The sequence below is a fragment of the Gymnogyps californianus genome, chromosome 3 (genome assembly GCF_018139145.2).
Source record: "Gymnogyps californianus isolate 813 chromosome 3, ASM1813914v2, whole genome shotgun sequence".
NCBI classification, from domain to species: domain Eukaryota; kingdom Metazoa; phylum Chordata; class Aves; order Accipitriformes; family Cathartidae; genus Gymnogyps; species Gymnogyps californianus.
The window spans coordinates 120,301,847-120,327,202 of NC_059473.1; the positions used below are offsets into that span (position 1 = coordinate 120,301,847).

The window sequence follows — 25,356 nt, forward strand, 5'->3', positions numbered from 1 at the left end:
TGTACCTCATGGTGTACCTCTTACCCGAATTTTGTGAGGTTCTCTGGAATTACATGTTGCTTTTAAAGGTTGAATGATATAAGAATAAAATTTGAAATAAATCTTGTCAGATCTTTCAGAACGTTTTGCAAGTTGCTGTGAAAAGGAAAGTTTTCCAAATTCACAGATTTCTGGAAAGATGCAGGCATGCTATAGAGGAAATAAGTACTATGATAAAGACAGGCAAAACAGTGTAAGACAGTAAACGTATGATTAATAACATAATTAATAAAATCAGGGATTCATTGACAGGGCAGACAGATCACTCTGGTTTTAAGCCAGCTTACGGAAGTCTACACAAAAGCTCTGTGTTGATGCAACGCAGAAGTTTCCCCTGACTGTGACTCTTGCTTGCCAGATGTAACGCTGACAGTTTGAGGCGCTACTGCCCCCCTCTGCCTGACACTCTGCTGGACTTTTCCATGACAAACAGAAGCCAAGACACACTCTTCCCCCAGCAGCCGCAAGTAACAACATTGGGTTGTACCTCCAACCAGTGGCTTAAAGTTGTTGCATTCAGAGGGTTGGATCTAGTTTTGCAGTCTTTTGGCAAAACTGAGTTGACCTTTTAGATTTAGGGTTTTCTGCACTTGAAAGTTGTTTTTGAAGAGTGGTCTTTGAGAGCAACTCACTTTGTAACTTACATTGACATTAAAGTTTAACAGAGTTCAAGCCAGAGCTGAAATCAATACAGTGTGAAAAGGGACCACACTATCAGCCATTAATGCTTCACTTGAATTTTCATGCTTTCATGCTGCTTCTTGCTTTGGTAAGGGAAATCTATAACAATTTGCTGATCTACTTCACTGATTGCCTCAGAGCCTTTCTTAAAATTCATTTGCCTGAAGAATGTTACAATAGTTAGACTGCAGAGTCACTAGAACAGTATCAGTTGTCTAATAACTAATGATTCTAATATTTCTGACCAATAATCCTCACCTGTCTGTTACCTTTAACCTTCAATTCTAAACAGTTTAAGGCAAAATTATCCTATGTCAGCAGTGTCAGGAAAAGGGCTTTTACTGCCTAATAAAATAAATCCATTGGCACTTGGCACTGGCAGTCCTTCCAAAGAGATACCGTGCTGCATTGCTGAAGTTGAATTTGCTTTTCCTTTTCTGCACTGGGATCATCTTGATCAGATGCCGCTGCCTAGATTAATATCTTGGCACTTAGCGTGCATGTTAACTGGAGTGACAACTGCAAACATGGCAGTTTCAACCTGCTAGAATATATATTCATATATTCTATATATATATATATTCATATATTCATTTACATAATTTAGAATAATTACAAAAGTTTCTTTATGAATAGTCATTATTAATTATATAGTTATTATTGGACATTATTTATAATTTATTTTATTTATAAATTATTATAAATTATATATAATAACAAAACCGGATAAGTTTTTGATGACCTAGCAACAAGCAGGGGAAGCACCCACCATGGCAGCCCCTGCTACAAACAGGCCCACGGCCCTTCAAAAAAATTTCATTTTTACGCATCAACGATCAATTAATTACTAGCAAAATGCCTTCTACTTTCTACCGACGGGATACTTTCCATGTTCCCCTCAGCCCACACCATAACCCCCTTCCCTTGCCCGCGCCGCGCCGCCCGCCCTCACAGCACCTGTTCCCGCCCACTCTCCGGCTCCTCAACCGTTAAGCACGGGACACGCCCCCTCGCCCTCATTGGACAGCTGTTCCCCGTGCCCCGCCCACCTCCCCGCGGGACGAGGCGAGGAGAGGCGGGTCTGCGCCGTGGGGCGGGGTTTGCGCAGGGTGGAGGTGGAGCCTTGGGGTCATCGCGCATGCGTGTTGGGGAGGCAGTGCGCGCGGGGTCTCCGCGGCTGTTCGCCGGGCGGCATGTTCCGGCGTCCCCCGCGTAACTTCCGCGGCCGGCGGCGCGCGGCCTCCAGCGGCAGCAGCGAGGAGGAGCCGCAGCCGCAGCCGGAGCCGGAGCCGGAGCCGGAGCCGGAGCCGGTCGCCGCTGCCCCCCTGCCGCCAGCCCCCGGCCCCAGCTCCGACTCCGAGCGGGAGGCGGAGCCTGAGGAGGGCGAGGGGGACCCAGGCAGCGCCGCCGCGTCCCCCGAGGGAGCCAGGGTCGCAGCAGGGGGGCCGCTGTCCCCAGAGGAGCCGGCGGGCAGCCCCGGGGACCGGGAGGAGAGAGGAAGGGCGGCTACGGGCCGAGGGCCGCGCCTCGCCGGAACCGGGCCGGCGCGGGGGGGAAGGGTGCTGCTGAGCTTCGATAGTGAGGAGGAGCGGGAAGGTAAGGGTTCGGCGGCGTCCCCGCTCCGGAGGGCCGGCAGAGCCTCACCCGCCTCGGGGGGGCAGCCGGCACCCTCACGGCGCCCGAGGCGCGGGGAGGAGCAGCCGGGCTGGGAGCTTGGATGAACAGGCTGCTCCTCCGCACACCGCGTACGGGGCGGCGGTTCCTGCCTGACTGAGCCCCGGACTGGTGACCCGCGGAGCCGCAAGTCACCTTTATGCCTCTTTGTGACCAAAACCAGGAATACTGTATTATGGATAGGGCTGTCGTGAGGGTTTATAACAGAAATGCATATAAAAGCACTTTGAAGATGACACGTGTCCGTGTGCTTTTGGCTAGGAAGCTTTTGAAAGCTTCTTAGAGCAGAGAAAACCAGAGAAAACAGGTAGATAGTATGTGATTCCATGCCTAACCTAGTTAATGATGAACAAGCTTAAATAACTGAAACTTAAATGTTTAGTTGACTATTCTGGGCTGTTGCTTTTGTGACTGATGACACAAGACACATCAGGGCAGCTTACAGCAGTCACTTTGCAATGGATGCAGACTGCAAAGAAACAATACATTTAAACAGTACAATGTTGCTTTATTGAAGAGGCTGAGCTGCACAGTTTTAAATTAAGAGGTGATGGATCTTGAGTGATAAAGCCATAGAACTAGTTAGACTTAATGCAGCCAGAACTTCAAAAAATAGGCTGTGCACACATAGAGATTACATGCACTTTATATGCATATATATATGCACATATATTACTCTTTGTTAGTGTTACTCAGAATCATTTTGTTTCGTCTGGATAGGTGATGAAGAACTTTTTAAAATCAAAAAACCATCCTTTAATGAAGTGACCTTTAGAATTCAAAAGAAGGAAAGCCTGCTGTCTGCACAGATAGAAATTGAAGAAAGCAAAAGTAAGTACTTCTTTCAGTTCAATATTTAATGGAATACTTACATGAAAATATATTACAGAATCGATATGTGAAGAGTGATGTACAAATACTGCTGTTAGATGTTTTTTACTTGTTAATTGAACCCAGGATTATACTAATAATGTTACTTTACAGATTTATAATTTTAATCTATTTGTGCTGGAATTATTTTCCATATGACCTTGGTAAAACAGTATCAGAACTTAGAGGCTGTTCTTGAGAAGACCTGGGTATACAGAACCCCTGTAGTGCATCAGAATTAATACATTTCTGAAAAATTTGTGCTTCAGCATCATATCTTTCAAACTGTGTGGCAACTGTCCACTGCTTATTGCTAACAAATTGCAGTTTGATCTGAGTATTTGCATTGAGAGAAAATGTGAGCTTAGTAGGATTTTGTTTGATAAAACTTGATGTAAATCTCAAACTTTGTGTTATTAAACTGTGTGCTGTTACAGCATTTGAATATTTTAATTGAGTACAGTCAGTAGCTTTGATTGTTCTTGTATTTCTAGTCACATTGAACTATAGTAAGTTTCCTGTTGGGATATTTGGGGTTTGTGTGTTTTAAACAAGCGTGTCTAAAAGTTCTCCTCCCTTCTATTCCCCTTTTGACACCTCTGTCAATTCACAGGTATACCCTAATTGCTACTGTTAGATAAAAATAAATTAGACTGAGAAATAAATCCCTTTGAGATTGCGATTGAGATGAGATGGTAAATTTTCTTAGTATCTTCTTATAAAAGTGTACCTCATACTCTTATAACAGGTGGCACATTCTGTTGTTCAGTAATCTGATGATTTACTGAAGATGTAGTGGCAGATGAAGAGAAATCAATGTTTTTAAAGAATTCAGAGATAATTGGTGACAAGACAGACATACATAAACCGTTATAGTTTAAATAAGGACTCCCTCATTGTTAATGCTTTAAAAAAAAAGCGCTTTCTAAATACAATTTATAAAGTCAAGGGAGATGAATCCAAACATGCTGTGAACTGTCAGGATATTAATCAGTCGTCGTCTGGGAGCTCATACCATTCTTTTCGTGCATGTAAATGTGCTCTCTATCTCAGAAGGACATATTGGTTTAGGACTATCACAGATGCTTTGATTCGAGAACTGGCTTGTAAATTACTGTCTTGGAGTGTTGGAAAATTTGACATGTTTTGATGACAACAAGTGGAGATAAATAAGTGACCAGTCTTTGCTGCAGCAAGGTGTAAATAATTACTGGTACCCAGTTATGGCACATCAACTTCCAGCAGCTGAAACTGAAATCATGAATCTTACTTTTTTCCCCCCTAAAACAGAAATCTGTCAGTTGGAGCCTAGAACTGGCAACACCAAAGGCACTCGTGAAGAAGAGGAGGAGAAGGAGGATGGAAGTTATTCTTCACTAAGTGAGGACTACAACAGCTCAGACTCTGAAAATGAATCCATCTCTCTACAGAGCAGGAAGGATTTATCACCAGGTTAGCTTCCTGGATTTATTTTTTTTTTTTGAAAGGAAGTTATTTTACAGCATTCTTTGTTTGAAGTACGTGACAAGATAGGTGAGATGAATCCCACTCAGCTTAAATCACGTAAGGTGTAGGCATCTTGTTTGTGCTGAGTCAGGGCTACCCTTCTGAAAGAATAGTGACGATTCCCCAATATTTTTGGTTGTGGATGTTTGTTGTATTTCAGTGTTAATTTTGGAAATGGATCAGAAATTATGACCATTGGTTTCGGAAGAAAAGCAGCAAAGAAATTCCTGTTTAAAGATGCACAGTTCCCTTCATGAGATTAAAATATAACCTCATCTGTGCTGATTTGTAAACTTTAGATTCCTTTGTAAACTCACTAAGTTTAGTAACCCCCATCTTTTGGGGAGATGGAAAAATGGAGGACATTGAAAAGAAAAAAGTCTGAGCTTTGTTTTTAGACTGAGAGCCACTTTTTAAGGATGCTTTTCCATCTCCGTAGATTTAACATGGTAAGCTTAATAGAAAAATATCTTGTTGTCCTATATTCAGAATTGTACAGTGATCCTGAACTGTGGTGATTATTGATATTAGGCGACATTAGGAGTGATACAGAGTTGTGCTTTTAGTCTTTTGCTTAGATTTTCTTTCTCTTCAATGCAGGTAATATCCCCAGTGCAGCTTGTATTAAGGCTGCTCGAAGGAAGCGTCACTTAGCCAGGACACGGGCTGATTATCTTCCACTGGATGTTTCAAACAGTCATCAGATCTCTCAGAGAAGAGAAAGCAGTGACTTAGAGAGTGAAGATGAGTCTGATATGAAGAATCTCAATTTTGTTCCTAAAATGAGAACTCTTAGGCAGAGGATGACTGAACACATGGGTGAGTTTGTGCCATTTCTCCCAGTGGTTGTGGCTTTGTTTTACTGAGGACTGGAAGAATGTGGGACTTGTCCAGTAAAGAGTGCAGCGTGAGGCTTTGCTCCGCAGGGGTCTTGGCAAAAGGCTGTACAGCTGCTACTTGAGGTTTATATGGGACATTAACCTGGTTTAGGTCTCACTAATGTGGTGCAGGATGCTTTGAGAAGCATTGAAAAAATGATTTTTGGCCTTGTTGACTGCAAAAAAAATTGCCTTGTAGGAGGCACAGCATTTAATGTGAATAAAGTTGCTGTAAATCCTGCCTCCTGCTTCTGGTCCGGTCTTCCGAGTGCTCTCCCTGCATTGACATTATGACTGTTCTTGAAAAAGGGAAAAAACCCCAACAACCTAGCCCTTCAGAAGTAAACAAACCGAATGCACGCAAAGCATATCTGGCTTTTCCATTTCTTTTATCCTCTTATAGCTGCTAACAGTTTTGTTTATGAAGCACTGGTTTATTTTATTTAAATAAGGGTTATAAGGAATGCATAACTACGAGCCAGTTCTGCAATTCTAATTAATGCTAGTGAGATATTTTTGTATCTATAGTAGAGTGTACGTTTTGGAACACTCAAGGATTTGCTGTGTATAATGTCACTCACTGTGTTATAGTCTGTACTTATACTTTTATTTGCATGTATTATACACAGTTTTGCTCTGAGACATAAAACCGATATGTTTGTGCTCCTCGTACTGCAGTAGTAGTTGTCTGAGAAACAGTATATTGGGGAAATTAATATTGGTATGAATTCTACAAATCCCGCTAGCCATTTCCAACCCTTCCTTGCCTTTCAGTTTGGAAGTCCTCCATCTACAGGTTTTTATCTGCTGTTTTTTGTGTGTATCACTTCCCAGTAATGATTGGGAGAATCATTGTTGCTTTAGAGGGAGAAGAACATGGGAGGGAAAAATAAAGGATGTAATTACGTCTAATAATGATTTTTTTTAACTTCCAGTGTCTGTGAGTGATCAATCAAGTGAAGATGAAGCACAAATTAAGTGGGAAGAACAGCAAATAAAGAAAGCCATTAAACTCTCTCAGGTGATGTATGCTTTCCTAACCACTGGAAGTTGCTTTTTGCTCATAGGCGAGAGAACTTGTCTGGAGTACTGTCATATCTCCTTCCTGCCCTCTCATTACAGAGGTTTTTAGGAAGCTACACTCTGATTCTTCAGGGAAAAGATGATTAGAAATATGGGAAGATGATAATGAATATCTGTAGTATCTGTCTAGCTGTTCAGAAGGAGGGTATTGTTGTCTACCTCAAAGGCAGCTACCTATATGTGATGGAAGACTGTGAAAAGCAGAGAATAAAATTCTGAACCCTGATTTTTTTGCTGCCGTGCAAGGGATCTTGAAAGCAAGAGTATGCAAATAATGCAAATGTTAAAAATTCACAAAGCAAAAATTCTTTTATTATGCTAAATTTCTGTTGGGTGGCAATCTGAGAGCTCTTTTCACAGTTCAGCAGAATTCTGTCTTTTTTTTTCTGGTAAATAACTGGCAAAAATAAACTGTGTGTCTTCTGATGAGCTGGAAGTTTTGTTTCTGGCTTGAATCACCTACTCTGGGTCAGACTAGGAAAATGTGAATAACCGGTTCTTTATGTCAGAATAGAAAATTGTAGAAATTTTTGCCTGTTAAATGGGAGTAGCTAGAGGACTGGGAGAAAGTTACATCTTTCTGCTGCTGAATTTCAAATCCAGTATGATTGGTGTTCTTAGGTCCTCATATTCTACTTGTTTCTGGAAAACTGTTAATTTCTGCTGTTCAGGAAGCTGCAACCATTTTTAGTAGCAGAACTTCTTAGTCATGGACTTGATTGCTTCAACTGATTGTGTTTTGGCCAGATTTTAATATACAAACTTATACTGTTTTAGAATGCAAAGCATCTTTTAATTTATAAGCTAAAATTCAGTGGAATAATTTTTTAGTTATAATTACAGTTAAGCTGAGTTGTCAGAGTGAAAAATCTGTCTTTTGGCCACTGGCTTTGTTAGAAGGTAGCATTCATATTTATTGGGGGGTGTTGTGGTTTAACCCCAGCCAGCAACGAAGCACCATGCAGCTGCTCACCCCTCCCTGCTCCCAGTAGCATGGGGAGAAGGATCAGAGGAAAAAAAAAAGTAAAACTCATGGGTTGAGATAAGAGCAGTTTAAGAACTGAAGTAAAATAAAATAGAATACTAACAGTAATAATAATATAATAATAATAGTAATGAAAAGGAATATAACAAAAAAAAGAAATAAAACCGAAGAAAAGACAAGTGATGCACAATGTAATTGCTCACCACCTGCTGACCGATGCCCGAGCAGCGATCCGCCCCTCCCGGCCAACTCCCCCCAGTTTATATACTGGGCATGATGTTCTATGGTACGGAATACCCCTTTGGCTAGTTCAGGTCAGCTGCCCCGTCTCTGCTCCCTCCCAGCTTCTTGCACACCTGCTTGCTGGCAGAGCATGGGAAACTGAAAAGTCCTTGGCTGAAGATAAGCGCTACTTAGCAACAGCTAAAACATCAGTGTGTTATCAACAGTATTCCCACACTAAATCCAAAACACAGCACTGTACCAGCTACTGAGAAGAAAATTAACTCTGTCTCAGCCAAAACCAAGACGGGGGAAATCAGAAAGTTTACTATGAGAAAATAGAATATTAAATGACTAAAAGATGGCAAATAATTTATCATAAGTATATTCAAATAGTTTTAAAAAAGCAAGACATGAGTAAAATCAGATGTTATCATCACCACTTGGCTGTACTTTATTTCTACATTTTGTATTTAGAATCTTGATACTAGCAAAGTCTCAGCTGTCAGTATAGAAGTATTATGCATTATTGAAAGCTATTGATATTTTCAGACCAAGACAGCAACTTAAGTGTACCCTAAATTATGGATTACTTTGTGCTGTTTATATGTGTATGCACTATGTGTTTTTATACAACTTATATGCAGTTTTTTATACTTTCAGTTCTCCTTGCTTTTGTGTTCTACTTTTCTGTACAACATTTTCTGTACTTAATTTGATGATTGAAATATGTATCTTAATATCATATGCCTTGGGTATTCGAATGATACGTCCTGTTGATCTATAGAGCTGCAGAGGGAAAACTTGTCTAACTGGTGTATTAAAAATTAACACTTAAAATTCTTGTAGGAAATTTATGATGATGCTTCCCTGCATAAATCTCAACCAGCTAAACCAAAGTTTGATCCCTCTGTTTCTCTGCCACCTGTGAACTTGGAAATTGTGAAGAAGCGACTGACTGAAAGGTAAATCCTGCTCTTAGGATCTTAACTTTTGAGTTGTTTTTGTCACAGAATGAGAGATGACAGCTTTGAAGTCTTATTCTTTTTCCAGAGTAGTGGAGGATTTCAGGGTTGTCATTTCATGTGTAATATGCCTGTTACGATGTCCAGTAGAGTACGAGAAATTTTTAACTTTACGTGGCATGCTTTGTTGTAGGGGAGCATTTGGACTTTTCAAGAATGTTTTATCAACTAGAACTTTAGAAAGTAAGTTCATTTAAATGGCAGCAGCTTTTTATGCTTGCTAGTAGTTTTTGACAGAAGCGTTGGTTCAATGTTATGTTTGCCCAGCAAGCAAAACTTTAACCAGGGCAGATGGAGCTGGCAATCCTAGCCCTCTTATGGTGGTTCTTATACCAGCTGCAAAAATAGCTCAGTATTTCCTAAAGCAGCAGTAAATTCTCTGCAGCCTATTTAGGCAAACTAGAACCTGCCTTGGTTTTTGTTTTGTTTTGTTTTGGTTTTTTTTCAAAAAAAATGTTGTATGGGCAGCTGAAGTGTCCTGGGGTGGAAGTGGGAACCTCCGAGAGGGTGTGTGAGAAGGACAGCTGGGGTCAGGCATCCTAAGGTAAGCCATCCCCTGTCATCTCTCAGAGCACCAGAAAGCAGCTGTTGAGATAAGTTTAGACAAGTAACATTATACAGCTGAAACATAAATATGCACTATGGATTTGCACCGAGCTCTCTCTGTGTATGCTTTGCTTTGTACAGACCATCATAGACCTGCGTGTTTAAAGAATTGCAACTAAATTGGACTAAATATTTTTGTGGAATTGTATGCTTTCTTTGCCATAATCACCTGAAAGGAGCGAGTGAAGTAGGAATTTATGTACAGAATCAAAGAAGAAAAATGAGAATAAAGCTATCAAGTGGGAAACCTATCTGGAAAATGGCAAGAAGGGGAGGGGGAACCTGTTTGATGTAAACTTTATAGATGTGTTTAACATGCTAAATGCTGAAATAGCCTTTTTAACTTCTAGCACAGTAGAGAACAATAGCTTAATTCAATTATTTTCATTGAGAAGTGTTTCCTGCTTCAGAGAAGTGAAATGTCTGTTTCTTGGTTCTGTTACAGGCTTGCTCAAGCTGAGCAATCACTTGGGATATGTAAGGAGGGAAGGGGGGAAAAAAGAGGAAGCAGAGTTGTAATATATGTAAACGTTCCTGTGCTAGCTACCTAATAGTTAGTGACAGCTGCAGACATAAGTTCCTGGGTTTTATCACCTCCTAGCAGCAAGAGTCCTCAGTTGGTTTCTGTTTAGTAGTGAGCATATGGTGAATGCTTATAGGTGCTCCTATCCATGCAACTTAAACTAGTATGGACGTACTGGCATGAGCTGTAGTTTTATCCAGATTAGTTGGGTAGAATCCATTTAATGTGATATCACAAAATACGGCTTTTTATGGTTTTGGGAAGCATGGTGTATTGAGGGATCTAGGTAAAATGTCAGTGGTGCTTTCAAAACTAGCACCATGTAAGTGACATTTGAGTCTCCAAAGCACGATGCTTGTCCATGCTCCATACTTTTGCAAGTGCTGGCATGGATAAATCTTTCAGTGCTTTTAGCTCAAATGCAAGTGCTGTTATTAGTACAGGCGAAGATTTTGTATGTGATTATAATGGGAAAAATGTTTCGGAATGTATCAACTGCTAATTTGGCAATAGTTTTAGTTGTCTGTCTGGGTTTCTCTTTTTTCAGGATAACATCATTACAGGATGTACACCGTGCCCACCAGAGGGAGTATGAAAAATATATAGAGGACATTGAAAGTTCAAAAATGACTGTCCAGGAGTTAGAGAAGTCTTCGGATGCAGCTCTGAATTACAAATTCTACAGAGCCATGAAAACATATGTAGAAAACTTGATAAACTGTTTGAATGAAAAAGTATGTATATCTTCCTCTTCCTTTTTTTAGATGATAAAGGTGCATTCTGTCAATGAAGGATGAGGGTTTTTTGTTTGGAAATGGTGAGGGAAACCACTCAGTTAAAAATCAATTCTATCAGAAATACTAATGTAACAAGAAACAAAATACACGGAAAACAAATCAGCCCTCACCCTGACCTAAAGTGATGATCAAGCTGGTATGGGTGTACTGACTTAAGCTATGGTCTCACTAGGTTCTGTTGGATGACAACAAAATGTTATTGGAGGGAGTTTTCTGCAGGTCTAGCAACCAGAATGTGCTGAAGTTAAATGAGAGGTGGCACTTAAATTCACTTTTGGGATCTCTCTAAATGTCTTTACTCAAGGTTACATAACAGAGGTAGTAAGGATTTCATGTTAGGTTTGAGTTGAGATTGAGTTAGCAGAGCTGTGTGAGAATTTGTCTGCGTTATTGGCTGCATCTGTTTCCTGAACTGCAGACTTTGTGTATTTAAAAACGGGGAGGAGCTGCCTAAAGTTTGGCCTCAGTGAAAGTAAACTGCTGTTATCCTCTATAGATAGTGCTGTGAAATCTAATTTGTGTCACTTGACTGCTTCGCAATTCATAGAATAAATCATAGAATACCAGGTTGGAAGGGACCTCAAGGATCATCTGGTCCAACCTTTCTTGGCAAAACCATGGTCTAGACAAGATGGCCCCGCACCCTGTGCAGCTGAATCTTAGAAGTGTCCAATGTTGGGGAATCCACCACTTCCCTGGGGAGATTATTCCAATGGCTGATTGTTCTCGTGAAAAATTTTCCTCTTGTGTCCAGTCAGAATCTCTCCAGGGGTAACTTGTACCCATTACCCCTCTTTATGTAACTTTAAGGAGAATTAATGAATACATTTTCTTTAACAGCTAGTGGCTCAAAAGCAAACTAAAGTGAAGTACACCAGTAGTGTCCTGTTGAACGCTTTTGTATGAAGTCTTGGGTAGTCCCATGATGAGCAACTGGTGTTTATTTGTGTTTTTCAGTCTTACAAAACAGTCTGAAAAACTCCAATGACTCCAAATGTACTTTTCAGTCTGTAATACTTTGGTTGTAACCAAGTACTGAAAACTGGTTTTTATTCATTCTTTTTGTATTTTATTCATTCTTTTTGTATTCTATTTGATTGAAAACCTGATTGCTGTTTACTTTATTTCAGCTGAAATACATTAATGAGCTAGAATTGGCTGTACATGTACTTCTTCAGCAACGAGCCATGACAGTACTGAAACGAAGGCAAGATGAGCTGAAAAATGAATCTGCTTATATTCAGCATCTGACAAGTTAGTATGAAGTTAGAAGTTATTTTCTTATTGAAACATGCACTCTTTGAGCAGAAATATACAAGTACTTTTTTGGGTGAAGTATTTTATTCTCACCTTTGATCTCCTTTCCCTTTTCGTCAGTAGCCATGTTCTGCTATACCTCAGTTGAAATCCTCACCTCAGTAAGGTCCATGATGTTATTTTTCTCTGTTTTAATAGTGCACATAACATGACCAAATACTTTGTCAATTTTAAGTTATTCAAGTCAGCAATTTCCCATCAAAATTTAAAACTAAAAAGGTAGTTGGTTTTCTAGTAGGTCTTAAGTTGGAGAAAGCTTGTTGATGTAGGATTCTGATTCCGTGAATATATGAAAAATCAGTGTGTTTACTTGGCAACATCACTCTTACATGAGAGTGTCTTTAAGGCTATGTGTGTGCTCAGAATGGAGATTTCAAACTAGGAGGTGACACGGGAAGGGAAGGACATGAAGAAAGAAGCCTCTTTTGTGTAAGGGTTTTATCAAAAACAAAACTGTTTTGTTGGGTTTTTTTTGTCACTGTAGGAAAAAGTATTACAACTTCCTCATCTCGTATTTTCTTTGAACACCAATGTATTGTTTGTGTGCCACGTGAATCTTTAGCTGCTGCTGTTTAAAATAAACTGAACCTCCAAAACTGAACCCTTTAAAACTGTTTAGGCAAAGCTAAGAGCAATACACTTGGAGCTGCTGGGAACAGATGGAGGCCAGATGCACCAGTTTCTGGTAACTACTAATCGCATGGGTTCAGTCTTCTCACTACACAGGATAAACTGCTGATTAGAGAAAGCTAGCAGCCTGTATGTTTTTGTAAAATGGTGTAGCAGACTGACAGCAGGTGTTAAGAAGAAAAGGGTAGTGCCATAGTAATAGTTGCCATTAAAATGGTTTTACTTCCAGCTCATTACAAATGAGACTGTATTTCCATGTTTAACAGCACTTTTAATTGTTTTTTATGTTCCTAGTTGTATTTAATATAGTGGAAAGGCTGTTTTTTCTTATATGATAATACTTCAGTAATACTGCACTTTTTTTGGCATGTTGTGCACATATCAGCCAGCTAATAGTGCTACAAATGAATGGCCCAACTAGAAAATGCTTCTAGTTTCTACTTCTGTGTTGGACTCAAGAATCAGAGTAGGGGTAACTGGGGTCACACAGTCAGTGATCACGCAGATAACAGGAGGCAGTAGGGAGCTGGCTAGTCGTGAAATCTAAATGCAATGATTTTGAATAGTGTAAATCGGGGATTTAACTTCCATTACAATCTTGGAACTGAACCTCAAAAGTTATTCTGATTTATTACATGGTTTCATTTTTGACGTACAGGACAAAGGTAGGTCCCTATGCTTGCCTTTTGCGCTGCTAAGAACCTATTGTGGAAGGTATCAAGTTCCTTTTTCCAGGATTAGGAAGCAGTGAGCGCTGACTGGAATGTCATCAAACTCACCTTTTCATCAACTGCTATCAGGGAACAACCACATCTGACTATATGCAGTTAACAAGTAATATTTACTGTGCGTTACTCTGGAGACTGTTTTCATTAGGAGGCTTGATTTTTCTTTGGCTATTTTCCAAATGAAGGACAATAGAAGGAGAATCTGTGTTTCCTGTTTGAAAAAATAGGAACTTCAAAATCAGACCATTTTATTTTTGGCTGTTTCTGTCTTCTGATAGGTGGGAATGACAAACCAACTAAGGGTGGATTGGAAGGTGATGAGAAAACACAGCTTCTGGAAATGTGTGAACATCGAAGGTAGCTATTACATATAGGTGCAGTTCACTGATAAATGTACTGTGTACTGACTTGCTGTCATTCATGCAGTGATGAATGTAAACCTGTAGGATTACTAAATGAGATTACACAAAAAATACGTATTTGCTTTCCAAAACTTGAAGTACTTCGAAACCATCTATTTGTTAATGTCATTCTCTTCATGTTGATTTGAATCTGAATGCTAATAGATCTTGTTATTTTAAATTAACAAGTCTGAAGTGAGGCAAAACTATGAGGAGCTTTTTCCCTCCTGTTTTAATAAATAATATTATGACCTTATATAGAAATATACTTTTGTATTATTGTATAGATAGCAAAAATAGGCAGTATTGTTGCTGCTGGGCAGGTGGTGGTGAGTGAAGCAAAGCAACATCTAGCCCCTACTCTGCTATCAGTGTAGGTCAGACAGATACTACATTTTGGATATTACAGTGTTCAGAGATTGGTACTGATTTTTTTTTTTAAGTTATTGGGAGCTTTGAGAGTGTTACAGTTGCGTTGATGCCTCAACTCATAACTATAGTTTGAAGCAGCAAGAACCTTGGAATTTTAATGGATGAAAAATGGTATAATAAGAACTTCCACTTGAAGCAGTTAACCTTTAATGCTAATTGATGTAAATAACCATATGAAAGTATTTATGCAATATCACTTTCATATCATGTATCATTTTCCTGTGGCAGAGATGCAAGCTATTGATTTTGCAGCCTGTTATGATTCTTGGTGTCATGGCAATAGTTTTTTGAGCCCAACTGGCACTTGAGTGCTGTCACAATTTTTATGTGGGTTATTGCACAAGTAATCCAGAACTGAGACGACAGACTGAGAGCTCAGTAGTTTACTAGACACTAAAACTGTCAGAGACAGTGTCTAGTACCATGCTAGATGTTCAGTGTTCCAGGTGGGATGAGTTACTAGCCTCATCAGTGGGAATGAGGTGAAGTGAAGGTTATTATGTGGTTCATAGGGGGGATCAGAGATGTTGCTCTGACCTCTTTTATGTCAGTTCCCAAATCCCCTCCTTCTTCCACAATTTGTGTCCTTATGATTACATAATCACTATTGCTCCCTCATTGCGTTTCCTTAGGCTGTTGCTCTTGCAACTTGCTTTAAGTATGTTTTTTGAAGTCAGATTATTTTTCATTAAGCTTCCTTTTGCATACATGGGAGAGGCTCACTCATCTGAGTTCATTACAAAATACAGGACTTGCAGACGGCAAGCGAGAGAGTGTTCAGGAGAAGCTGATCACCATGAAGGCATGTCAAGTGACGATGAGCTGACTCCGACAGAGGTGAATGAGTTCCAGAAGAGCAAAGGTTGGTGACAGTCTTAATGTGATGTCCTAGAACAAAATCTTTCTGATATTTTTTAATGACTTCTTTTAGGAAAGGTGAAGAAATACTTCATTTGAGTTACATATTCTTAGTTACACACTGTAGAAAAGAAATGTATTCAGACAGCTCTGACTAATGACTTGGGAAGAATAGGTATATGGTTGTAGATTTCTTTTGGTATGAGTTATGTGGTGGTGGCAGCATTACACATGACTCTTTCAACTAGAAGTAAGCTCTTTTAGATTATGCCAAAGCTGATCTGACAGTACTCAATGCAATGCTACAACGTGTTTTGTAAATCAATTTGTTTTCTGAAGATAGAGTGAATTAAAGGTCAGTGTTTTAATTATCTTGAATGAATGCATGAAGAGGAGCAGGGAAAGGCATAATACCTTTTCTCCATATAACAGCAGAAGGGTTTTCATGTCTGAAATTTTATCACTGTGGTATAAAGTTTGAAACATAGTGGTTGTATAAATCTGTGGAATAGATCATGAAGAAACTTGTCTTTTTTGGTCTTCTGACAGTATTTTTTTCTGAAACTGGGTTTTCCAGGGAGCTGGTTTTAAAACCCATTTCAGTGTCCGGTGTGTCAAAGATAAATGACAAATGCAATTATCATACAGATATTTTTTATGTCCTATAAATGCATAAACTCAGCTTATGCCTCAATAAGTTCTGTGATTGTTTCTTTTTATTCCCAATGAATATTATCCATAGATAACGTTTTAGAGGATAGTAGGAAAGTCTTTGAAGATGTACATGCAGATTTTTGTGACATCAGAAAAATCCTGTTGAAATTCCAGGAATGGAAAGAGAAGTTTCCTGACTCTTACTGTGATGCTTATATCAGTTTCTGCCTGCCTAAGCTATTAAATCCGTTGATCAGAGTTCAGTTAATAAATTGGAATCCTCTTGAGGTAGGTGCATCAGCTGAGTTCGTTTTCTTCAAAAATTGTATGTGTGTTTGTGTATTATGTATTAATACGAAAAATTAGATGTGTTTTCTATACATAACACAGTGCATTAGAAATGAATAGAAAGATCCTATGTTGGTCTCAGAAATAGAAGCGTGTAGTTAGAATCTTCTTAACTTTCTCCTTTCCCATTACATCCAGCCTCTTTTCCAACACCCTCTGTAAAAAGAATTCTTCTCCTGAGTTCTTTGAAGACACTTTAACAATCCCACCCTTTAAATTCTAGGTTTAAATCTAGTTTTCCTGATTTGTTGTTTTTGGCCTGTTCAGTGATGAGGGTGGATCTGAAATTAAGTGGGAATCTGTGGTACCATTGGATGGAGCTTTTCTTGTCATCCTGACCAGCTGAACAACTAACAGGAATGATCTTTCAGGAGAATTTCACAGAGTTGGAAGAGATGCCCTGGTTCAGAGCTATAGAAGAATTCAGTGATGCCAAAAACGTATCTGAATCAAAAAGGGATGATGATCCTGATCAAGAAGTTTTGCCTAGAGTGATTGAAAAAACTATTCTTCCAAAAATTACAGGTATAGTAAGATTGTTGTGAAAATGTTCACTGCAGCTAGGCAATCAAACCTTAAATAAAACTGCTAGCTATCAAATACTGTTAGTTATATAATGGTGCTCCAAGATGTAGTGATTACGTAGTTCCACAGAGTGAGGCTAAGGTAGCCTCTTTTTAAGATTATTGTGAGAGGCTTAGCTTTTTGTATGTTTACTTCTGTTACATTGTAATGCCTTGAAACTTGAGCAGATAACTACTTGCATATTGTGAATGAAATAAATTCCTATTTTTTTTTTTTCAGCGTTTGTAAAGAGCGTGTGGGATCCTTTATCTACTTCTCAGACAAAGAACCTTGTACAGCTTTGCAATAACATCTTTGAAAAACAAGTCCTTTCCAAAAATGAATGCAGTCGAGCAAAAGAGGTAAAAGCTCCTGCGGTATCAGGGAAGGGAGAACTTCATCCACTGCGTGCGCTTTCTGTGCCTGCTCCTGTGGGCACTTAGAACATTGTCCTGAAGTTGTTTGGTTCTGATTGTTTGTTTTGTCACTTTATATTAAGAAGATTTAACAGTTAAACTTCCAGCTCTCTGATGCTCTCCTTATTGAAGGTGATGGGAGATGGGACGCTCTTGAGACAGAAATTAGCTCCTGTTCTAGAAAAATTCTGCCTGTACCTATCCAGAATCTGATTGTAGGTCTAATCTTGCTTCACTGCAATAACAATGGTTAGAATTTAGATTTGCATTTAATTGTCTTCCAAAATTTGAGCTTTAAATGCTAATAATGCTCCAGTGGTCAACTCCTTAAGCTTTTATAAATAAAGTACATCTGGAATTTTAAAATTTGAAAATCCCCAGAGGTTAATTAATTGGTTAGGAAAAAGACTACTTCGTAATCTTAGCAAGCTTTTAATAATTACTTTTATACACATAGTCACTCTAGCATGCCCTTCTTCAGCCTGATTCTGGTTTTATTCTGATGTAAATCTGGAGGTTTATCTAGTATAAAACTGGTGAAATAGGATGGATGTTTAGGCCTTGAGTATGAAAAGAAGTATTTTTAAGAAAATGTTTATGCCTTCCAACTGAACCGTCCAAAGGTTGCTGATTTGAAACCATGGCTTCAAGTCAAGTGGTACAATTGACCTTAGCCAAGATACCGCTTGTATAGAAAGTAAACCAGACCTTTAAATAAATAAGCTTTTAAAAAAAGGTAGGTGGCAATCTATGGCACCTAAAAGCATGTTGCCTAAAAATGCATACTATCCTAGCTGTGGTGATTTTTTTTTTTGCATAGAATTTCACAGCTTTTTATGGAGATCCTATATGCATAACTTATTTTGTTGTTAATCTATACAGTTTGCCTGCTGCCTTGCAAATTAACATGCAAAAAAAGGTCTCCACTTAGGGAAATAACTTCATCTTAAAAAAAAAAAAAAAAATCCTCTAGGTTAACCCTATAGATAATTACAGCTGTGATTTGTCTACTGCTTTTAATATATTCATGGTCTCAGTGTGTATTATATACAAGTGGCAACTGTACTTATCTCTAATTAACATATTAACACTTCTAGATGAAGAAAATAACCATTGAAGTTGTTACAAATGGAAGATGAAGTCTTTCTTGTGAGGACACAGTAATAATTCCTTTTTTAATAGGATTTGATGAACACGGTTGTCCTAAGAATGAAGAAATCTGTAGAGGAAGATGTCTTTATTCCTCTGTATCCTAAAAGGTAAGCTGGCTCTGGGACTCTTTTAAACTTTTATTTTTTTAATTCTACCCTTCTCCCCTACAGATGTAGATGAAATATTGTAGACTTCCATTAACAGCTAATGGAACAAACACGCCTTCTACTGTTTTATTATAGGAAAGGTTATGAAGCCTTATTTCTGTTTATGAACTCTTTCTAATAAGGGTAACTCCACTGACTTAATGCTTTTTTGCTCTTGTAACGAAAAGCTTTTTCAATACATGAGGTCCACAGTCTGGTTTTAGCTTAGCAACTTATATCTGAGGGCCTGTGTTAGTTTAGGCAGTCTGGTGTCGTGTGCATGTGTCCCCCGATTCCTCCTGTCATTCCTAAAATAGGGGGGTTATTGTTGATGCTTATTACTGGACACTATTTCAAAGATGGGAATGAGGAGGAGGCTGGGAGATGTGAGGTTAAGATACAGATAGGAGAGAAGCTTTACTAAAGCTGGCAGAGGATGTTTGGTTCTAAGCAATGCTGTTTTGATCTGAATCCATGAAATGTAGACACAGGTGTTCCCAACTGGTAGTTTTATTGGAAATTACTTCATAGTAGTTGTATTATAACGGGTTCAAATTGACAGCTGTTTCCCTAGACCTTTATTCTGGTTGTGGCTGTCACTGCTGAAAGAATTCCAGAATTAACATTCATCAGTATCTAAGAGATCAGTTGTCTGTTTATCTTCTTTTATAAACAAACAAAAAATAAATCCTTATTTTAACTTTTTTTTCTTCTTTCCATGACAGCACTGTGGAAGACAAGTCATCACTATGTTCAAAATTTCAAGAAAGATGTTTTTGGTCAGCTGTTAAGGTAGAGAGAGCGAGCTGTGTTTTTCTTTGAAATTCATTTTACTGAAAAAGTATTTTGCAGTCAGTCAGGAAATATATCTTCAGGCAAGTCCGATTCCTGGGAGATTAATACATTTTTATTAGGATGGATAACCATTTTTCTCAGTGAAGGATGTATTCTCTGTGCAACCTGCATGTGATGATTTAAGAATGAACTATAATTGAACACTTTATTTCTCTTTACCCAACTGGTACATCTTCTGCAAGAGACTTTGATCTGCCCATCTGTTCCTGCTGGTTCACTTTTTTTTTTCCTTGACTGGGTCAACCAGGCCCGTTGGCGTTACATCGTATTCACTGTCACCCAACACTACGGGGACAGACAGGTTCTTTTGGGGATCCTGGGCAGAATGATGATGGCACTAAGTTGTAGGTACAATTAAAGCTTTATTTTTTTTTTTTTAACAGAATATTATGATCAGCATAGCATTTTATGATCAGAGTAGCACAGTATTTTTATAATCAGAATCAGCATAGCACAATTTTATAAGTAGTGTAGCACAGAATTTATAGCACAGCTTAGCTTATGGTTCCTAATCACCTAGACTCTCTGCAGATCGGGTCAAATCTTAATATTTAGCTTGCAGTATCAATAATATAACAATCATAATCTAGACTAGAAACACATAAAGGAATATGAGTCGCTCAGTCCTCAGAGGAAGCAGAGGACGGTGGAGGTGTCCCTGGCCACCGAGGGGGCTCATGGGTCTCGCTGTCCAGCAGCAGTTCTGGTGCAAGACTGTTCCCTTAGGACTTGTAACTGCATGATTTTATAGGCAGTGCTCTGTGTGCTGTTACGCTTCCCTCTTCTGTGATGGGGTCATCACCACCACCGGGTTGGCTGGGTGCCTGGGACCTTCAAGGCTGGTAAGGAGGGGAGTAATCAGCCTGGCGCCCAGGAATTTTGAGGCTGACAGGGAGGGGAAGAAGTTGTCCGTGTGGTTCATCTGCTTGGTGCACAGGACCTTCATGGCCTGATGATGAGGAGAAAGGGGACTAATACGTGACCAGCTCTGTCGCAGAGAATGGCCGTTTGCCTTATAAAATGGCGTTAGTTATGCTAACCATTATTGTAGAATATAATCACTGCGTGTTCATATAAGCACATCAGTATAGTTTTACTTTTGGGGTGCTGAGTTGGGAATTTCTGAATGCCTGTGATTTCAGTTCCTACTTAAGATGTGTTTCCTCTAGGAGTAGATTTGGATTCTTACTAAAGATGAGATTTAGATGCATAAAACCCCATTAAAATCCCAGACAATATTCCAGTTACCCAGCTATTCATGATGCCTAGCCCTGCATAGGCTTCCTGTTCTCAAGATGCAGAGCTTCCTTTCTGTTGAAAAGCCTGGAAGGTTGGATATGTTGAGGTCTGTTTGGCAAAAGACTTGCCACCGCTGCTCCTGGGGTGAGCTGCTGTGCAGGAATCTGTCGTGGACAGATGAAGAGAAAGCAAGAGGGAGTTAGGACACCTAGCAAAAACCAAGGCAGACTTGGGATTCTGATCCCACCTTCTAGGACTGTGTGTTGTGTTTTCATGGAAGTCAGACCTGGGTGCTTTCCTCTGCAGACTAAAGTTTTCTCCTTTTAGCTTTTGATTTCTGTCTTCACTGTCACAGCGGTCGTCTTTGAAAGGGTGATAATGGAGAGTAGTTTAAAGTGTTCTTGCTCTGTGTATCTGTTGGATAGTTGTGACATCATTTTTTTTTCTGGAATGGAAGTGTGAATTCAGTCACCCCAGGGTAAATAGTACTGCAACTCATCTGTGTTAAACTCTTGGGACCTACTTAATACTTAGTGTAACTCATCTGTGCTTGAGATTGCTCTCTGGCGCTGAGACCCACTGCCATTGTGCAGCCCCCCACTCATGCTGTTAAGCCCTGTCTTTCAATATGGGTTGCCACCTTCACAACGCTTATTAGGAATGGCCTCTAAAGCACGCCCAGAATTGTATGGAGAAATACTCATTGCCTTGGCTGAGAAATGAGCCAGGAACTCTTCTAATGCAAAAGGACAGGTGATGGAAGTTCAGTGTTTGTACCCGGGTATTGCCTAACTTGCCTGGTGTAGATACAACGGGCAGCTGAAAATGTGCTTCTTGTTTAGTACGCTGTGTACTTTCCTGATTAATGCTGGCCAGTGGAAGCACTCCTTTTTCTTTGTTCTATGTTTTTAGTCACTTACGCAGTTCGATGGAAGTGTCCCATCAGATACTCCAGAGAAATGTGCAAAGGTGGTGGGCTTTGTGAGTGCTTTTTGACTGGTGACTGCAAATACAGCAGGCTGTGTCTGGGGGGGCAAAATACCTTGAGGTTAACAGTTACCTGAAAATTAACCTGAGTTAAGGGAAAAAGTAGTCATGTTCTTACATCAGACTCAAAAATGACAACAATTGTAAGGATTTATAGTGATGGGGCAACAGAAGAAAACTCTCAGTACCTAATAATTCTGATTTATTAATTATACTACCAAAAAAAAATTGTGCTGCTATGAACTGTGGCTACCAACCTCATCGTGTTATGAGGGACTGCGTGTAGTCTTATCCTGAGCAGATGTAGTAACTCTTTTTACTTCTGTCTTGGATTCCCTGACGGTTTGCTTAGAATTGGATGTCACTTGGTTTTGGTCCCTATTTCTTGTAGGGGGAGCATCTTAATACTCTTTCCTTTTTTCACGCTGTCAGATTGACTGCTAGCTCTTCTGCATAAAGTATAGTTGTCTTCTGTACTTGGGCCTTAGCAAATTGTTAACCTATTAGAAGGCTAAAATGCTCTCCCCCACCTTGGGTGGTCATATATACACATATTAGGGTACAGTTCATATGCACGTGTAAAATTAATTATCCTACTTGATAAGGTTATTTACTATATGCAGCTTATTAGTGGCTGACAATAAGTTTAGAGAGTGTGAATCCTGGGTTTTGAGTACTTAAATTGGATGGACATAGTATTATCTCTTTATCTTACATAAAACTTGTAATGTGTTTTAGCACGCTTTCAGCCACGAGGTATACGTATTCTCTGTTTCTTCATTACTGCAGCTGCTCTCCAATGTTCTTCTTTGGGATGGGATTGTACAAGAAGATACGATACGTGATTTGGGACTGAGCAAGTTGCTGAATCGTTACCTTCTTTTGAAACTTTTAAACACACCACCAGGGCCAGATCATATAGAAAAGTGTAATCAGGTAAAAGATAACATGTACTTTGGAAGAGGGTGTATGCTAAAAGCTGCTTTTTTTTTTTTTCATGAAGAGGGGTTGAAAATGAAGATGAAATATTTAAAATTTAAACATATGAAATTTGTTTTTAATTTTTTTATGACCTTGGTGCATAAAAGCATTTTAGAGCAAATATTGGTCCATAGGTTCTTAAAAATGACTACTTGTAGGGATAATCAATCTTGGTTTCAGAGAAAAACCACACTATTAATAATGACTGACCCTGCCAAAAAGTCCCTGTCAGAAGCGATGTGACTTGGTTATATTGAAAGACTTTTCTTTTTAAACTTTTTCCAAATATTTTTTGTGTGAACAGGTGGTTGCGTGCCTCCCAGGAAGATGGTTCCAAGATCTTAAAAGTGGATCAACTCTCCCTGAATTACTGAACTTCTGCCAGCACTTGCTGCGGTGTGCCCGTACGCTACACAAGAATAACCACAGGTAATACATAAGGCTTTCCTTGGGATTCAAGCACTTCCTCAAATACTTAGTGTTAAATATTTCTTAAATTCCTTAAGTCTCGTATATTTGACGCTTTCAAGGATATTCTCGTCACATATATACATAAAACAAAAGATGGAGTCCATAATGTAAAGGAACGCTTCTGCAGTTCTAGTTTTAATGTGATGGTTTGAGGTGCTAGATGTTGGGTACTGTTAGTGATCAGCGTAGCCAAGGTCACCTGACGACAAGTAGGCAAGGAGCGATACCTGACTCTTTAAAATTAATAAAGTATACTTAAGTCAGGTACATAAAAGTGCTGCTATATAATTTTTTCTTTTTTTTTTGTTTTATTTTGTAGTGATGAAACAAAAGAAGTTCTTCTCCTGCTGGTGAAAGTCAAAGCTCTGCATATTGTTGAAGACTTCATTGAAGAGTACAAACTTGAACACCTTAAATCGATGATCGGGAAGTAGAAATTTTTGAAGCAACATTTATATTACTGAAACAAGCCTGCTGTTCACACTAGAACAGTTCTAATAGGAAATTTAATTAGTGGATCCTGCCTACTCAAAGACGTAGTGGTAATCACTGTCGTACTGTTAAATAGGGTTTTTTCCAAATGTCTTCTACTGCCATCTACTCCTAGGTTAAGGAATCTTTTTAGAAGTTACAGTTGTCAAAGTAAAGCGATGGTTCAGGCATTCCAAAATGTGTGACAATGCTTTATTGCTTTATCCTTTTTGGAAGGATTCCTGGAAAGATAGAAGGTGCTTGTAAAGTTCATCACTGCTAGCCAGTAGACAGCTTTACAAGCTATTTTCAGTATTAATTGCTAAATATCACTCTGACTCAGCAGTCATTGAGCTCTTCTAACTTGTGGTCCACAGTGATTTTTGGTAGGGTTATTGTTAAGCCATCCCTAGTGAAAAAGAATTTGTAATGTTGCAGGGGTTTTGGCCCTGGTACAGAAAAAAGGGCAGTCAGTGTGCAGATCAGGAGTTTAATGAATGTTTGTGGATGGTAAATGTGGGTTCAGCGAGGTAAGAAGTTGCACAGAACATCTGGGGAAGAGCAAACGTAGTGAAGATGGCGTCTTGATGTGCGTTGGGAGTTTTGTACTGGAGTGATGCAGACTGAACTCGTGTGCACAGAGCTGGAGTTGTCACACGTCCTGCTTTGGCAGGCTTTTAATAACAGACATCTTGATGATGAGAAGCACAAGAACAACTTCAGTTACTTTCTAGTAACTGAAACTAGGAAAGTCTTCCCTTTACTTCCCAGTAAGATCTACCGAACCTTACTTCATCATACCCTTGCTTGATTTTTAATGTTTTATAACTTTGTATATTTGCAATAAATATTGTTATAGAATAACAAGGATGCTTTATTGTAGAAACTGTAGTGCATCATGGACTCTGTATGTTTACTTGTGACTGTATTTCTCCAAAATCTTCTGGAACTAGAATTTAACTCTTGCAGACTTAATCCCTGTGATTTATTTTATATTTTTTAAGTTAAAAATATATTTTTGTAAAGTACTTTAATTGTAAATAGCTTTGATCAGTGCTACAGACAAAAGAGGACTTCTTAAAATAATTTTGTTTTGAAAATAAACTAGAAATATTTTGCTGTGTTAATCAGACTCCTACGGTTCAATTCTTTAACATGTGACATTAGAAGTGTGGAAAAAAACCTCAGACACCAAGCCCCTTCATTACCTTCAGGAGTTATGAGTTACGTTGCAAATCCTGCTTTCTAATAATGGTGAATTTCTGTTGCTTTTCCTCTCAGAATGCTAACAAAAATGCGATAGCTGATCAGCAATTGCCACAAGCTCATGATCTCATTGCTTTTTCTCTTGTTCTCCTTTGTCTCATCCCAGCTACCAGCCTTGTGCTATTATAAAAATACAACAGATGTTCTATCACAATTTAGCTCTGTAGATCTTTCTTTCTGGAAGGAAGATTACTTGTAATGACTTGTAAGGATGGGAAGGCAGTTCACACTTGAGCTCAGAACCCCTGGGTGCTGCTTCTATGGAAATAAATACAGTTTTATGAAACCAGCTGTCCCCATACTGAGAACCTACTCTGACACTTTGAGCACTTCATCATGAACCTTACACTAATTCACAGACTTGGCTTAAACAAACTGGCTCAGTTCTTCAAAACTGATTTCAGAGCATTTGTATTTGCTGCTCTGTTAGCAGAGCAGTATGACTGCTCTATCAGAAACATCATTTTTTTTAAATGGGAAAACTAAACAGCACTTACGCTGAGAGTGTATGGTTGGCTCAGACATGTCTACTTCCCTGCTATAGCCCAATT

The 25,356-nt window shown here is 39.1% G+C and overlaps 1 protein-coding gene across 1 annotated transcript; it reads left to right on the plus strand.

Moving 5' to 3' along the window:
• The first annotated feature begins 1,913 nt into the window (after positions 1-1,913).
• On the plus strand, positions 1,914-24,657 carry GCFC2 (GC-rich sequence DNA-binding factor 2). The gene is made up of 18 exons (XM_050894716.1): positions 1,914-2,322; positions 3,124-3,225; positions 4,555-4,716; positions 5,371-5,589; positions 6,584-6,669; positions 8,788-8,903; positions 10,640-10,826; positions 12,020-12,143; positions 13,843-13,921; positions 15,147-15,259; positions 15,998-16,197; positions 16,629-16,782; positions 17,062-17,183; positions 18,420-18,496; positions 19,261-19,327; positions 22,406-22,552; positions 22,902-23,026; positions 23,388-24,657. Exons 1-18 carry the CDS (start codon positions 1,914-1,916, stop codon positions 23,500-23,502), a joined length of 2,604 nt encoding a protein of 867 aa, XP_050750673.1. The 3' UTR covers positions 23,503-24,657.
• Positions 24,658-25,356: the final 699 nt, after the last annotated feature.

Coding starts and splice junctions, on each gene's coding strand:
- GCFC2 (XM_050894716.1), top strand. CDS start 1,914: ATGTTCCGGCGTCCCCCGCGTAACTTCCGCGGCCGGCGGCGCGCGGCC. Junction 2,323..3,123: donor GGAGGAGCGGGAAGGTAAGG/GTTCGGCGGCGT, acceptor TAGGTGATGAAG/AACTTTTTAAAATCAAAAAA. Junction 16,783..17,061: donor TATTCTTCCAAAAATTACAG/GTATAGTAAGAT, acceptor TTTTTTTTTCAG/CGTTTGTAAAGAGCGTGTGG.